This window comes from Onychostoma macrolepis, chromosome 07 (assembly GCF_012432095.1).
Source record: "Onychostoma macrolepis isolate SWU-2019 chromosome 07, ASM1243209v1, whole genome shotgun sequence".
In the NCBI taxonomy this organism is placed as follows: Eukaryota; Metazoa; Chordata; class Actinopteri; order Cypriniformes; family Cyprinidae; genus Onychostoma; species Onychostoma macrolepis.
In genome coordinates, this window is record NC_081161.1 from 9,684,440 (window position 1) to 9,701,347 (window position 16,908).

Below are 16,908 nucleotides of genomic sequence, written 5' to 3' on the forward strand. Positions count from 1 at the left end.
ATTTATTGAGATGCACCTGCATATTGGCAGTAAATCTATTAATGTTGGTGAAATGCTAATTCAATATGATATAAACCTTATAGTTACTCAGATATACACTGTAATGTTCAATGTTCACTTTCAGTTTCATTGTAATTATTTGTGAAATTTACAAGCAATTTCTGAGCAAAGATTGTTTTACCACCACTATTTTATCCCCCCAGTTTAACTCGTGACAAACTGATGCATTTTACCCTATTTATTAATTGCAATAATACGGTGTACTGAAAATAAAATTGCCATAATTCAGTACACCATTGGGCATTAGAATGCAGTGTTTGTAGCCATTTCTAGATATTACCAATTATCTACCAACACTCAGATTTGTTCCTCCTACTTGCAAGACCATTTGAGTTGTGCACAATTCATAGTTTAATTTCATAAACAATGTTGCACACTACCATTGCCTAAATTACTCTTTAAAATATACACATTTCCAAAATTAAAATTCCTAACATGAGCAGGTAAAGAATTCTCGTAAGGATAAACAGAATGGATTATTTAACCATGGGGAGGCACTGTTTCTCTTTCTGAAAGAATGGTCTGCAGTTCAATGTTTCTTTTGAACACTAAAAGGGCATTTGATGCAAGGAAATGCATGAACTCTTGGCAAGCCTTTTAATGATGAAGAATCAAAGCTTTGTGCTCAGACAGACCTCTTCACTTCATAAGCTACTTTGTGCACAAGAGAATGGAATCACATGCATAATTACTATCGTTACTGTCGTCCATCAGATCTAGACGGAAGAGGTTTTAATGGGCTAGTTGGACTGAAGCACTGATCAAACGGAATTACTGAACAATGTGAAAACAAACAAGTAAACACAGCATTACTGCCATGTGTCCAGCCATCAGCCAGAGTAAGCACATACAGGTTCTATTTCAATTATTCAGGAGCAGTTATTAACCAATAGCTGTGTAAAAGGACAAATGAGGTCTCAAATGATAACACGTACCCTGAAACATCCCATTCCTTTCTTCCTAGTTTGGATTTTTAAGTAACTCACAATGCCCAGGGACAGATTAAATGAAAATTCACTCTTTTATATTCAAACGATATACTTTCACTTAAATCATAGCATACTCATTGCTCAAATAATGGATTTCATTTGATATTTGATAAAAGTTCCAAAAGTCCAAAATGAGATGAAATGCTGTAGTTTGCTATAGTGCATCACGGACACTTACAGTTCAAGTCTGACTGATTAATGAGATTATTTTAGACTAATAATTGTATTTATTTATTGGTTTTCTAGCCTCAAGACTAAAGACATTATTTAACATCTTCAATTGCATTTTTTGTGTTGGGTTAAAAAGTTACCCCCATCATTTCCTTTACAAAAAAAAAACAATTTAATAAAGAAGTACAAAAAATAAAGGTGTTACAGAAGTGCAATATGAATAATATTTAATATGACAATGACACATTCCCCAAAATTAATCAAGGTTTAAAAAAAAACAAAAAATTCTATATGTAAACTATAATATATCTAAGTAACACTTTACAATAAGGTTCCATTTGTTAACATTAACTAGCAATGAAAAATACTTCTTAAGCGTTTATTAATCTTAATGTTAATTTCAACATTTTTAAAATCGAAATTTATATCTGTTAATATTATTTAATGGACCTGAGCTAAGATGAACAAACAATGAACAGTTGTATTTTTACTAACGATCATTAACTAAGATTCATAAATAGTGTAACAAATGTATTGCTCATTGTTGGTTAATGCATTTACTAATGTCAACTAAAAGGATCTTATTTGTAAAGTATTACCCATGCCTACATACTGGAAAGTCCTGAAACATCAGCTAAGCACAGAATTACAAGCCTAAACAAACACTTAATGAAATGAACATTATAACAAATTAATTACATGTCTCAGTGCAACTTCACAAACAAAATATGTTGCATTTGCTGTTTGATCAGTTGTTAGTAATGCAGCGCGGGCCTTTTATCTGAATCATTAGAGCAAAACAACATGAATATGATGAATACTGCAGCTACATCACATGGTCCTTGGATGAACAAGTGATGAAAGTAAAGTACGTGTCATGCAGAAAAAAAATGTAATGAAAATGTGCTACCAGCTTTCCTTATTTCAGAGAATCAATTTTTTTTTCTTCACACATAAAACCAAATGATACCTGAAATGTGATAAGGCAAAACACATAATTTAGTTTTGGTTTAGTTGAGAGAATATGCAGCACAGTACATGTACAGATATTTGGCTAATTTCGTGGGAGATATGTAATCATTTAAATCTGGAGTTTCGCATGAAGGCGAAACTGTTCCCTAAATGGATTTCACTCGTTTTCAAGTTGGTACACTGAAGTTGCAGTGATTTTTTTGTGTGTGGGTGAAATCCAGCTATTTCAATAGGATTCCACTTGATCAGGAATTTTTTTTTTTGCGGGTGTGCGATCACGAAAATTCGAAGCGTTAACCAACATAAAGCTGCTTGGTTTAAAAGTGACCTCTGTGAGCACTGAGCTTCATACATCATTTTTGTACACGAAACTTTGCAGATGTGACTGCATCTTAAGACAGAATGCATAGTTAGTGGTCATGTATTATAAAAAGGCAAAATCAACCATACTAAACATTTATTTAGTGTAATATTTCATGTACCTGACAAACATCTCAACAGTTTTTCTTTAAACTGATGTCTCTTAACAGTTGTATTTCATATTATACACTAGAGGAATACAATGATTGCATTAAAAAGAAATCCTTTATATTTTATGAAAGCAGACATTAAGCTATTCTATCTTGTATACATTTTGAAAAGTGGTACACTGAACTATTATTCTGTGTATATGTTTATTAATCCAAAGGGTAATACAGACATATAAAATCAAGGTACTATAAATAGTGTGTATAGAATTCAAGTACCAGCCAACACTAGACTGAGCGAGGAGCTTAGCGCTCGCTACCTTTAGCACCGGTTTATGTTGTAGCACCAGGTACTTCATTACTGGTTTAATAAATAGAAACATCTGCAACCTTGCAATTATGTGGAACTGCGCTCTGGCTTTGTGGTTATCTGTGGTCAAGACAAAATAATTGTCTTGAACTGTTGAACTGCAGTCCTAAATTCCTGGCAGAGTTAAAAAGATTAAAATAACCAAATTATGAATACATTTGTTCCGTCAATTGCTAATCAGAAATGAATGTTTAATTACTATAGTAGTCAATGCACTGTTGATGTTTTCTTGTAGGTCAACCTGCAAATTATCATCTCCCTTGAGAAAAAAGCAACAGGAATTTTTTAACTGGCTTTTATATAATTGCAGAAAATAAGCTCTGTGACCAATAAAAGTTTGATTCTTAAACGTTTTGTTCTCTTTGTCAGAAAAAAAGTTATGTAGGCAACAAAAAAAAAAAAAAAAAAAACTACTTTGCAGTCGCATGACTTCAGCTTCACCACTGAGCTTCTGACAACTCTTTAAAAGAAATCCCTGAAAGTAGAATAGATTGCAAGAGCGCAATTATAAACATGACAAGGTTTTGAAAGTGGTTTAGTGAGTAGATGAGTTTTTTTTGGTTTGGTGTGATGACATTTAATGCAGTCCCATTTAGCCTCTTGTTAGCAACCAACTTTTTCAAGACAGTAGAAGTAAAATTGTAGAAAGTAAAAGTGGGTTTTACTGATGTATTAATGCCATTGAATAAAAGATGAAAATATCATGTGCTTGTGTGAACCACAGACCTTATTTCAGGCATTTATCAAAAACCCATTCAATAAACCCACTGACTTCAGGACGATGGAAACGGAAATGCTAAAATGCTAACTCTACATGCTAAAAATACACCATCCCTGCAACAGTCTATAGTGAGATGGCAAGATGGTCCACTTTACCTGTTTTACTACCACTTATCTGAGATGATGGTGTAAATAAGCACCTCTTACTGTATGTGTTAAAGGATGTAGGGATGAAGTAGCTCCCTGATGAACTGTTGGTCAATGGCAACAGCTTGACCAGATCAGACCAGACCAGTCTGTCCAACAATGGATTGGTCCATAGCTGCTTTGAGTATTAGTGTAATCCTTTGTTCCCTGGCTTACAACATTCATTCTGCAATCCCCCTGCATCTCAGCGACTTGCAATGCGATCATTGCCCCGTGATGGCAGCCCGCAGGTCTTGCAGCACTTTGCACGGACTGAAGGCACTTGACATCGCCCGAGCCACTGGAGGGTCTGACAGAAACGTAATGTCAAATGGTCCCGTAAACACAGCTGACCTGAAAAACACAGACAGAGGACAAACATGAGCGACACTGCAGGTAGGACAGCTCTAGACGGGTGAGACTGCTTCACCACCTACGCGAGATACGTGCATTAGTGCATTCACACATTTGCCCTCAAGCCAGGCAACACATTACAGCAACACAGACACCTAAGCGATAACAAATCACACTCATCCCTGATGCCGTGAATGCCTGAAATAAAATCAAGTTGACTACATATATATATATACACCATAAAACACGAAATGCATAATGGCTGCACATCAAAACATAATTAAGGGTCATTTTCAATAAGGATCCTTTTCTCACTTCCAGGGTGCTTAGCCTCCCTCAGCTGTTGTATTAGAAACACTCATGCAGCAACAATAACCTTTTTTTTTTTTTTGTAATTTAATGCCAAGGTATATACCACAGAGTATAGTGTTATAAATGTATATTACATTTAAAAAAACATTTTTTATTTAAAAACATTGATAGATGCAGTCTGTGAATGTCAGTTGATCTACACGAGCCAAAATTTGTCCTCTGTTTACCTCTTAGTAGGTAAAAAAGGAATAATATCAAGAAAATATTGGCAAGCAGAGCAGTTTAGGACACTGGTCATTAAAAGTGTAGTCATATTCATTTCAGACATCACAGACTGTCAAATTTAAATAGAATTCAATTTATCTTGGTTATCTATAATGAACTGCCAGTGGCATATCATGAAAGTATGGTCAGAATTTGAAGCAGTAAAAAAGTTATAAAAATAAAATAATGATAGTAAAATAAATAAATAAATGTTCCATTATCTAGTTCTTTTGACCAGCATTTTAATTTCTGAACATTTCAAAGCAAACGTGCATAGATTATTTATTTTTTATTTTTTTATGAAGACACATATGACAATTCACACTCTTCAGTAACATCGGGCTATAAAACAGATTTTGTTTAGTCATTTTCTATGATTTTGTTCCAAAAAACCCATGAAATGCTGGGTGGGGGGGATGGTAAGATGTGGGTGAGCATGCTGCTGGATTTGGATCCTTGAGCACAAGAGGTCTTGCACACTGACAAATCCTTTACACATTATGAATTCACTCCTGTTATTCAAGCCTTTCCATAACAAGGACTCCAACAGCAAGTCCTGAAATGAACCTCAATCCTATTTTGAATTGTCCTGCTATGCTAAGAGTGTGTGAAGAAAACCACCGGGCAATTCTTTATATTGACCTAGAAATCATGTACAGTCTCAAAACAGCTGTTATATTTAAGCCTTTATATTCATTTATGGAAAAAAATATTTGAAATGAGAAATTATTCAAAATATAAAAGATTAAATATTGCTTGGAATATAAAAATGCCACAAAATATCTCTGGTGTACCAGTTATACCTTTGTTGGGCATGTTTTTAAAACATTCAGCAAGACGAGAAATATTTTCTCTCTAAATACCATTGACAAGACATCATGTGTGCCAGTAAAAGGCTGATTAAAAGCATGCCCTAAATGCCTCATATTTAGCCTTGTCTGAAATACTGATAAGACCAAAAGCCCTTAGAGCAAAGATCAAAAACAAAGAAGGGTTTACAACACAAATTTACAGAAGCAAAGTGTTGCAGACAGCCCTACTAAATGAATTTTCAGGGCATTTCCACTGGACAGACCTCTAACAGGAGGAGTCATTCACGTCTTAGATCACACAGTGTGTTGACATCAGTGGGGTCACGGGCCCCAGCTGCAGTGGGATCACACGCTGCACCCCCTCACCAAAACCCCAGAAGACCCTTTCCTTCCCACACTGCCACTCGGTTCACAGGCACGTAGTGGGACGAGTGACGCTGCGTGACCCATGTCCCAATTACTTTTCTACTTTATCAGAAAAGCCTCATGTATAAACAACATAGGCTTCTCACAAAACACACACTGGAAGCTTGTTCCTATACACATATGTCATAAGTATTTATATGTATAAATGTAAGAAGTGTTCTTTTTCTGCTTTAAGTAAAGTAACAAAAGTCAGTAAGTAACACTTTACAATAAGGTTCCAATAATACTTCTACAGCATTTATTAATCTTAGTTAATATTGATTCCAACATTTACTAATACATTCTTAAAATCAAAGTTGTATGTTATTTAATGAAGCTAACATGGACTAACAATGAAAAACTGTATTTTTATTAAACAATGTTAACAATTCATTGTTAGCTAATGCATTAAATACAGTTAAATTGAACCTTGAAGTGTTGGCATCAAGTCTGCTTTTAATATCTTGAATGGGTTATAACACACTTGTTTTTTTATAAGGCATAATGCATTAAGAATACCGTTATGATGCATTATAAATGCAGGCTTCATCTGGTGTTATAATGCATCATGCTCTTAAAAGTTATAACCACAAATAGATAATTATTATAATGTATTGTAATGATTATTTAACAGTGTTGCAACATAAAGTATTATCCATGCATTATAATGCATTACAAAATGCATTACAAATGCAGGCTTCATAGAAAGTGTTACCAAACTGTTTCTACACCATTTTATTTTTTCCAGAGTAGAGATAGGACTGTGAAAGCAGTTATACAGAGCTTTAGTTTCTCAGAACACTACAGAATTCACCAACTTCTTCAGAAAATAACATTTATTACAAGCATGCAATCATTTTCTGCCTGTAAGACCTTCGGTGTGTAATTCAGTGCATATTCTGCATCTCACATGAAGCAGTTCATAAATAGTTGATTGTGCAGTAAAATAAAAGGTTAGGTTCTAATATACCTGCAAAGGATTTTCACTACATATTCCAGCTGTTGCTTTTTCTCTGCTCACAAACACCTCATTACCAGCCTGTGAAAGCTGTCATGTCCTGTCAGCTCAAAGAAAGTTAAAGCCCACAACACTTCACATGGTGCACAGTCTGCTCATCCATGACCCTGTCATTCAGAGTTCATTCAGTCACAGGTTATGTGCGATTCACAGCACACTTACCATATTGACAATAAATGTGAGTGTCAGTGCCATGTGAGGCTGCTACTAAAAATCAGAGAATGAATGGACTGACCATTAACTAGAAAGAACAGTAATGTTTTATTACAAAAAGAGGATGAATTAGGGCCTAATGATGCTTAATTTTATGAGTCACTTCACTGTACATTAAGCATCTTGATCGATGACATTGCAGTCTCATTGGACGTACATTACCCTATTATGCCTAGCCTCATAAATGTATGTAAATATACAATAAGATTTAATTGCTGTGATGATGCAAATGCCAGCTAGGCAGTGAAATTTGGCTGCACTTGACATGGCTAAAAAAAAAACCCTCCAAACAGGAGGCAGCTAAAATTGTTTTGATGATTTCTTTAGAAAAGGTAATAGCTGTTTTGTGCCTTTTTTTTTTTTGGTGCTCCCAAACTACTGTATGATGATGTAATTCTGCTTTGGGTGAGTTATGATTATATATGTGGCCCAAGTCACCAGAAGCAAATGTGCATTTATAATATTAATTATATTAATATTTGGAGGACATTTACAAATAATGAAAGAGGTACAGTAGTTCTTAAATGTTACATCACATGTGCAAATTTATTGAACAGGGTTAAAAGGTTTAGGGATGCATGATTATGATAAAAATCATAATTGTCAGTCATTTACTTTAACACTGTGATGCCTATTGTTAATTTTCTAATAATATAAGCAGTATTAAAATACTAATTTTCCAAAAAAAGTCACAAAATCTGTTATGCTCATCAAGACTGCGTGTATTTAATTAAAAATACAATAAAAATAAAATAAATAAAATGTATTATATTGCTATATTATTTAAATTATAAATAATTTATTTCTGTGATGGCAAACCTTAACTTTCAGCAGTGAATAAAGTTATTCCTCTTATTATTATCAGTGCTGAAATATTTAATATTGTGAAAACCATGATATATGTTTTCCCTTGATGAACAGAAAGTTTAAACATAATTCAGTTGAAAATCTTCTGTATTGATATACATGTATTTTACCGTCAGTTTTGATCAATTTGATGTGCCCTTGCTGAATAAAAGTATTAATCTTCTCCCTCTTACTCCGAGGGTCCCTGCAAAGACGAGAGCTTAACTGTACCATACAATCATGCTGTTGAATATGTTCAACTATACAATATTTTAATTATGGCTTTTAATTATTTTTTCAGATATAATCAGTGTTGTTAAGTATTCATAAGCATGAATGAACATTAACCTCTAATTACAACAAAGCACAGTGTGTGAGAGATAATGAAAGACTTGCACATTCAATCACAAACACGCACACACACACACACACATGCACGCTTCCTGTGTTTACATGATTTATTCCAGACAGAGCAGCAGACCAAATCCCGTGACACACAGTGGCCTTCGGCTGGGAGAGGGCTCATTAATCCGGTCTGAACTCACCCCACCTCCCCAACATCCTGTAAGAGCAGTTTTAAACAATGTTGAGGATCCTGAGTGATACAGGAAATGTAGTTTGTGTTTATTTTTGGTCACTCATTCAGTACTCAAACCAAATGAGCAGCCAGTAGGCACTGAGGATGTTCTCATGGCAACTAAATACAAGGGATTTTCCCCAACCTTTAACATGAACTAACAATTGGTCTATTTACTTAAATACAAGATCCTCAATGTTATTAGGTTAATTCATAGGAAAATATGCATGCCTTTCCAATCTTCCATCAAAATATTAATAATTTGCTCTGCTGCTGAAACTATTTTTATTTTTGTCTGGCATTACCTATAGGAAAGAAACAAAAAAAACTTTAATGTCTTTAATGTCAATGAGATTTAACAGAAAGCATACATCATACATTTCAGTATGAACTCAAACATTCTCTATAAAATTCTTCGAGGAACAAACAATCTAAACCATGTTTTTACACATTAATTTTAGAGCTTTATACTCTCGCTGTATGTCAACAATTGTTTCATTTATTATATTTTTCCTGAGAAGTTGTGGGAATAAATCTGGAAAAACTGGGAAATATTTGGGGACTTCATGGAAACACACTGAAACATTGAGCCTTTGAGACCTCTGAGAAATACTGTACATTCACATTTGTTTAGCATACTGCTTACTGTATGTTATCACAATGCTTTAATATGTACAGCAACACAGGGTCAATTTGTTATACAACAGCATTAAACTTTGAAAGTAGGTAACAGCTGACTTCAGTTGAAGTGGCATGAAAATCCACTTGTGATCTATTTGGACAACGCCAAAATAATTCATTCCAAACAGTTACGCAAGACCTCTCTCAACATCCAAAACACTGTCAGGAGTGACGGGATTGGAGCTGCAGCATGCCTTGCCAAAAGAGGTTATTATCTGAGGCCAAAGGAAAAAACAATACTATTAATAGCCCTTTGGGGTGTCATGATTTACAAATCTAGAGTGGGAAAGTCTACACTCAGGAATCAATTCTTAATCAGAAAGCACCCAGGATGGAAAATCAGTGAAACTTCCCTTAGTGTCACAAAAGACTGTGAGACACTCCAGCTGACACTATGACAGTCTGAGCCAAAAGAACCAGGTTTTTGGCAGTTGATCAAGTAGCCGATTAATTCACAATCCAGCACCAACAAACAAACTGAAACAAAGTGCTGCTAATGAAGGAGAGTCTCTTCAGAATACTGTTGATGTCAAGTATTGACTGTGAAAAGCCAGGAGCCTGGATCAAACCCAGTGTCAACCAACCAAAATGATTCAATAATGAGGACAAAGTGAGGTAGCCTCACATAACCAATAGTAGTCAGTTCTTGCCATTTTTATGTGTGCAGTATTCCTCAGACCGGACAGTGTGTGGGTGTAGAAATAGTTTACACCTTTACATGGTGATACTCATAACTCTTGTTATATAAAGTAGCTTCATGACTAAAATATATAAGTCAAGAACACACCTATCCAACTGTCTTCGTTACAGGTGGAATAATACACCTGGCTGTGAAAGACAGAGAGATGTCACCTACAGTAGGTCCTATTTACAGCTGGTAAAAGGTGCATTTTTCTTAATCCGATCACAAGTACAAAACACTAACTGCAGGTGTAAATGGGTCTAAAATGTTTTAAACTTGACCAATCCAGAGGTAATTTAGGGGGGAAAAAATTGACCTGTTTGCTTTCATAGTGTAGACACTCATGTGGTCGAATGAGTTCGAACATTCACAAAAGACTGCCTACTTGCCACCCACTGACCTAGTATTTAATCACTGTGAGACGTTTTGTTAGAAAATGGACCAAAAACAACTTTACTGTGTTGTACCAAAACATGCAGATTACAGTTTAAATTACAGCTGCTTTATCCTATTCATTTAGCTTCCTTTACCAATTGCTAATAATCTGTCTAACATGATTTTTAGTCAATAGCATTCATGCACCACACTCAGTACTAACACCTCGATTGAATACAATAAAACTAAAAAAATATATAACAAAATAACTAAAATATAATAAAATACGTAACTACATAATACTACTATTGTTAGATATTGCAACAAAATTAAAATAGAAATAGAAACTTTTGAACTGCGGGTTTCGTCTGGCCAGAGGAGAACTGGCCCCCCGACTGAGCCTGGTTTCTCCCAAGGTTTTTTTTTCTCCATTCTGTCCCAGAGGGAGTTTTGGTTCCTTGCCGCTGTCACCTCTGGCTTGCTCAGTTGGGGACACTTAATTTCTAGCGATTATCGCCGATTTGATTGCACAGATAATATTTAAACTAAACTGAGCTAGACAATGACATCTCTGAATTCAATAATGAAATGCCTTTAACTGAAAATTGAAAATTGAGTGTTTAATCTTATCATTATACATTACTGACACTCTATCCTCTAATTTGATACTGTTAAGTGCTTTGACACAATCTGTATTGTTAAAAGCGCTATATAAATAAAGGTGACTTGACTTGACTTGACTAACACAGAAGCCATGTAGATTGTTACAAAAGTGTCATGAGGAATTTGAAACTTATTTTAAAGTGGTCATGAACTGAGAAACCAAAATTCCCTTGATCCTTTGACATACTATGCTGTACTATAGTACAGGTGCTGGTCATATAATTAGAATATCATCAAAAAGTTGATTTATTTCACTAATTCCATTCAAAAAGTGAAACTTCATTACAATTAACATTAACAATTCATTACACACAGACTGATATATTTCAAATGTTTATTTCTTTTAATTTTGATGATTAGAGCTTACAGCTCATGAAAGTCAAAAATCAGTATCTCAAAATATTAGAATATTACTTAAGACCAATACAAAGAAAGGATTTTTAGAAATCTTGGCCAACTGAAAAGTATGAAAATGAAAAGTATGAGCATGTACAGCACTCAATACTTTTGCCTGAATTACTGCAGCAATGCGGCGTGGCATGGAGGTGATCAGTCTGTGGCACTGTTCAGGTGTTATGAGAGCCCAGGTTGCTCTGATAGTGGCCTTCAGCTCATCTGCATTGTTGGGTCTGGTGTCTCTCATCTTCCTCTTGACAATACCCCATAGATTCTCTATGGGGTTCAGGTCAGGCGAGTTTGCTGGCCAATCAAGCACAGTAACACTATGGTCATTGAACCAGCTTTTGGTACCTTTGGCAGTGTGGGCAGGTGCCAAGTCCTGCTGGAAAATGAAATCAGCATCTCCATAAAGCTTGTCAACAGAAGGAAGCATGAAGTGCTCTAAAATTTCCTGGTAGATGGCTGCGTTGACTGTGGACTTCAGAAAACACAGTGAACCAACACCAGCAGATGACATGGCAGCCCAAATCATCACAGACTGTGGAAACTTCACACTGGACTTCAAGCAACATGGATTCTGTGCCTCTTGACCTTGATTTCCAAATGAAATGTAAAATTTACTTTCATTTGAAAAGAGGACTTTGGACCACTGAGAAACAGTCCAGTTCTTTTTCTCCACAGCCCAGGTAAGATGCTTCTGACGTTGTCTCTGGTTCAGAAGTGGCTTGGTAGCCCTTTTCCTGAAGACGTCTGAGCGTGGTGACTCTTGATGCACTGACTCCAGCTTCAGTTCTCTCCTTGTGAAGCTCTCCCAAGTGTTTGAATCGGCTTTGCTTGACTGTATTCTCAAGCTTGCGGTCATCCCTGTTGCTTGTGCACCTTTTCCTACCCAAATTCTTCCTTCCAGTCAACTTTGCATTTAATATGCTTTGATACAGCACTCTGTAAACAGCCACACCTTTCAGTAATGACCTTCTGTGACTTACCCTCTTTGTGGAGGGTGTCAATGTTCGTCTTCTGGATCATTGCCAAGTCAGCAGTCTTCACCATTATTGTGGTTTGAAAGAACAAGAGATACCCAGAATTTATACTGTAGGGATGGTCATTTATTCAAACTTAAATGTAAATATTCTAATATTTTGAGATACTGATTTTTGACTTTCATGAGCTGTAAGCTCTAATCATCAAAATTAAAAGAAATAAACATTTGAAATATATCAGTCTGTGTGTAATGAATGAATATAATATACAAGTTTCACTTTTTGAATGGAATTAGTTAAATAAATCAACTTTTTGATGATATTCTAATTATATGATCCTATGGACATAGTACTATAAAAAAAATCCTGTAAGTTTCAGAACTCAAAACTTTGTCGTTAGTCTAAAAACAGTTTATAGTGAAGGCAATCTGCCAAACAACAGTTTGACAACGCCTGCTTGTACATCGCTGCCTGTTTAGCCCCGCCCACTGATTCGTGCATGCAGTGTTTATAAGACAGGCGAAAGTGCAGCAGAAACCAAACAATAAAGACTGACCTAAATCACAGAGCAGCGTCTGTCTATGAGGAATGTACGCTGTCAAACATACACAACTATTAGCCAATCATAGCAGTGGGCTTTACTTCCGAGTCTCCGAGTCTACAATCCGACACGTCTATTCAAACAGAGCGTTCTAATGAAGGGGGTTAAAAACAGGAGAGAAAATAGGCTATTACTTCTAAATTATGATGTTTTTTGATGTAAACATCTTGATAACAATATAAGTGGACTTTAGAAAACAGTACAAAATAAAAAACAAAGGCAGTTCAGTCCCCTTTAATACCAGGTGGAAAGGTATGTGCCTCAGTTGGCCACTTCTTTTCTTATTATCAATAATTGGATCACTAGCTATATTTCCATCACCCTGTTTTTATCCGCATTTTGAAGTATTGCATCAGAAACTAGTGATGGAAACTAAGGGAAAAAATCCCTTAATTCGCAAAAAAGTTTTTACACTTACTTGAGATGGTTTTTGATTTGTGCAAAAAAAGTTAATGCGAATAATGGGAGATGGAAAGACATTTACCAAATAAATTTGTCCATGCACATAAAAAAGTCACGTGACTTTGTGCGATGAGACAGCATAACTTGACTAACCAAGTTATATCATATCTCATCCCCATCATATCTCTCCGAGGCAATCTCTACTTATAAACCAAATAGGTCCCTAAGATCCAGTAATGTTGGTCTCCTCTCTGTTCCTAGATCTAGGTTCCATTGCAGAGGTGATCGAGCCTTCGCTGTTGCTGGTACTAGTTTATGGAACAAATTACCAGCTTCTATTAGAGCTGCGCCCTCTTTGACTGTATTTAAATGCCGGCTTAAAAAACATCTTCTTTCAATAGCTTTTATCTAGCCATGTCAATTGTATTGTAATGCTGTGTTTTGATGTTTTGTCTCTTATTTTTATTTTATTTTAGCTGTATTGTACAGCACTTTGGATCAACCGGTAGTTGTGTGAAAGCGCTTTATAAATAAAGAGAAAGAAAGAAAAGTAACCAGCGGACTGATCTCGTTGCAAAGCATCTGAAATGTTGTTATGGTTATTCTGAAACGCCTGAGCAAAGACTGTCATCAAAGTATCTCTGTATTGCCTCTCAGAACTGTCTTACACAGCTGCGTTCTCAAACAGCAGGCATTCACCTCCGAAAGCAATGACTGCATTTATTGTGTTTCGTCTGCTCTCTCTGAGGCACAAGTAATTTATTATATATGAAAATTATTATATTCAGTGGCTTCTCCTACTCTTCTTGGCGATATTTAGTGCCAGTTTATCAGGAAGCGACGATTTTGTTCTCTTTGACTTGTTGGATGGAAACGGAGCTTTATTTGCAAATGTTTTATGCCATATTCAAATTTTGTGCATAAGTTAAATTCACAGCTTTGGATGGAAACATAGCTACTGAAAATTTTAAAAAATTAATCTTAGAAAATGATACTGCCGAGAAACTGAACAAATGATGAAATTCTACACACTGTGAATGGTAAAATGCAGGTCTGACACAGAACATCACACAAGCTCTGAAGTGTGTATGGATTAAAATGAATAATATATCAAAAGTTTAGGTTTTTCCCCTAGAAAAAGTTTGCACATAACATATAACAATAATTATTTTTTAGAAATAAAATCATTGCACCCAGCTAATAATCATGAAGTGTCCTTTTGTGAACTCCACCAGGGTAAAATAATTATAAGCAAACGTTTCCCAAAACTAATCAAATGTGGGTGGATTTCCTGGATAATTTCTTTTAAAAAGTAAGGAATTAAACACATGCACCACCAAACCGCTCATCACGAATCACATTTTAATTAGCACACTGAGCTAAAGCAATTTTCTCAGAACCAGCACATGACAGGCTTAGCGGTACATTTCAAAGTGATGATGATGGTAATTAAAGGCTGTGAGCCAGGTGAGCTGCATTACCTGAAGAAAAAAGAAGTGGCTGGAATTCTTCACAGGAATAAGAAGGAGTAAAGGTTAAGGGAGGGGACATTTTCTTGCTTGAAATTTTCCAATTTGGTGATAACTGCTATCTCTGAACCTCAAATTATGGACAATATTTGAATAATATATGACTCTTGTAAATTTGACTGAAAACTCAACAACGCTTGTAGGTTTAAAGTAAATTCTATTCCCTTTCATTCTGTTTCAGATGTATTCTACTTCATTGTATTCTGTCTCATTACAGTACATAAGTAGAATGGGCTGTAAATGTCATTTTTAATGTTGACTTTTAAGCTAAGATTCTTTAAGTTATATTTTTTTTTCTTCTTTTTTAAAATGTTTTTTTTTTATCATCTTATTTTGCCTGAGACTATAACTCTGGTTCATGTGAAACTCTTGTTTCAGATGAAACCTGTGCTGTGTATCATTCTCTTTATATATCAGAATAATCACTGTCTGGTGTTGGACTGCGAACACAGGTTTCTTCTATCCCCAGTGACCCATGACAAAAGAGCAGCAATAAAGCAGCAATTCAGAGATCCGTAAATGGCACAATCCTCAGCAACCAGCAATAATCAAGCCAAACCAATCTAAGGTGCAGCACTTTCAAAAGCAAACACAGAGTAAAAATTGATTTTTTTTCTCTCTCTCTGAGTATGATTGATGATAAATGGTAGGCGATTTCTTTAAACCTATAAAATTTCATTATTATTCATGCTACCAGGTAATTGCAGTTCACAATAACACACACCATATTTACCAAAGGATACTGAGTGCACAGATTTATCCTATTGTCATAGAAGAAAAAAATCCCTTTTGGCTATGGCAGCTCCAAATGGAGTGTATGTTTTTTTTTTTTCAATGTTAAAAATCACCTATCCCAGTGAAAATAATAATTTAAAATACAAGTTTAACTAAACCATTCATAAGCTTATTTTCTCAAAGAGTGGAAACACTGTAGCTCTGTGGCATCTGCAACAAATGTCATTATTCAAAAGTTATTATATTTCCAATTCTGTTTGTTCCCGCTAGTTTGAATGGATATTACACACTGGAACTTGAACTCATATACACATTTAATACTAATCTCTACAATTTCCACTTTAAACATGATTATTAATGTCAAATAATTAGTATCGGCTATTTTAAGGAATTTATACTGAAAAAATAAAAGTACTATTAAAAATTACACAATTGCACCCTGAAGTCAGGGCCACCATTACGAGGGATACAGAGAATGCTAGGCATATGGACCCAGGCTGCTAGGGGGCTCCAAATCACAGAGGCAAAATGAGGAGCTAAGCATGGCATGGAGCGTCAGACCAACTGCAACAATGATATGAATAATTTTAGGATGATTCTAGTCAAAGTTTTTAATTTTAATTTTAGTTGTAATTTTATAATAGGTGGCACTGTTATAAAATTGATGTGGTATTTTCTGTGTGAGGTGACGATGGCACACACAAAGTTTGGTGTCAATATGTCAAAGCTTTGCAGAGATACAGCCTCAGATACAGTTTGGCATTATGCCTCAACTTTGTTGTGGCGCTATTCAAAAACAGTTTTGTCTATGGACACAAAATATTTTTGTCAGCACAGTTTGAAGATTATCTGACTCGAATTTGGTGAAAATCAGACAAACGGCCTCTAGGAGGAGTTTGAAAAAGTAGCTTTTTAATAAAAATCAAAATAGCAGACAGGAAGTTTGGCAGACTATGGCATAATTAGTATCTATGGTGTAAGCATGACCCAAGGAATATTTTGAGACCAGTTTCTTTACAATAGGCTAATGTAATTAAAAGTTACTGTATTAGCATTTTTTGGAAATGTCATCATTAGTGGTTAATGAATGGTTTATCACTTTTGACCAATAGGTGGCGATGTTAC

The 16,908-nt window shown here is 35.3% G+C and overlaps 1 protein-coding gene across 2 annotated transcripts in view; it reads right to left on the reverse strand.

Moving 5' to 3' along the window:
• Window positions 1–781: 781 nt before the first annotated feature.
• LOC131544599 (A disintegrin and metalloproteinase with thrombospondin motifs 7) overlaps window positions 782–16,908 on the reverse strand; it is an 82,386-nt gene continuing 66,259 nt past the window's right edge. The window contains exon 24 of one of the 2 annotated variants that reach the window (XM_058782937.1): window positions 782–4,289. In XM_058782937.1, the coding sequence (XP_058638920.1) occupies window positions 4,141–4,289 (149 nt within the window). In that variant the 3' untranslated portion in view covers window positions 782–4,140. The remainder of the gene's footprint in view (window positions 4,290–16,908) is intronic. The other variant, XM_058782939.1, reaches the window with a different exon arrangement.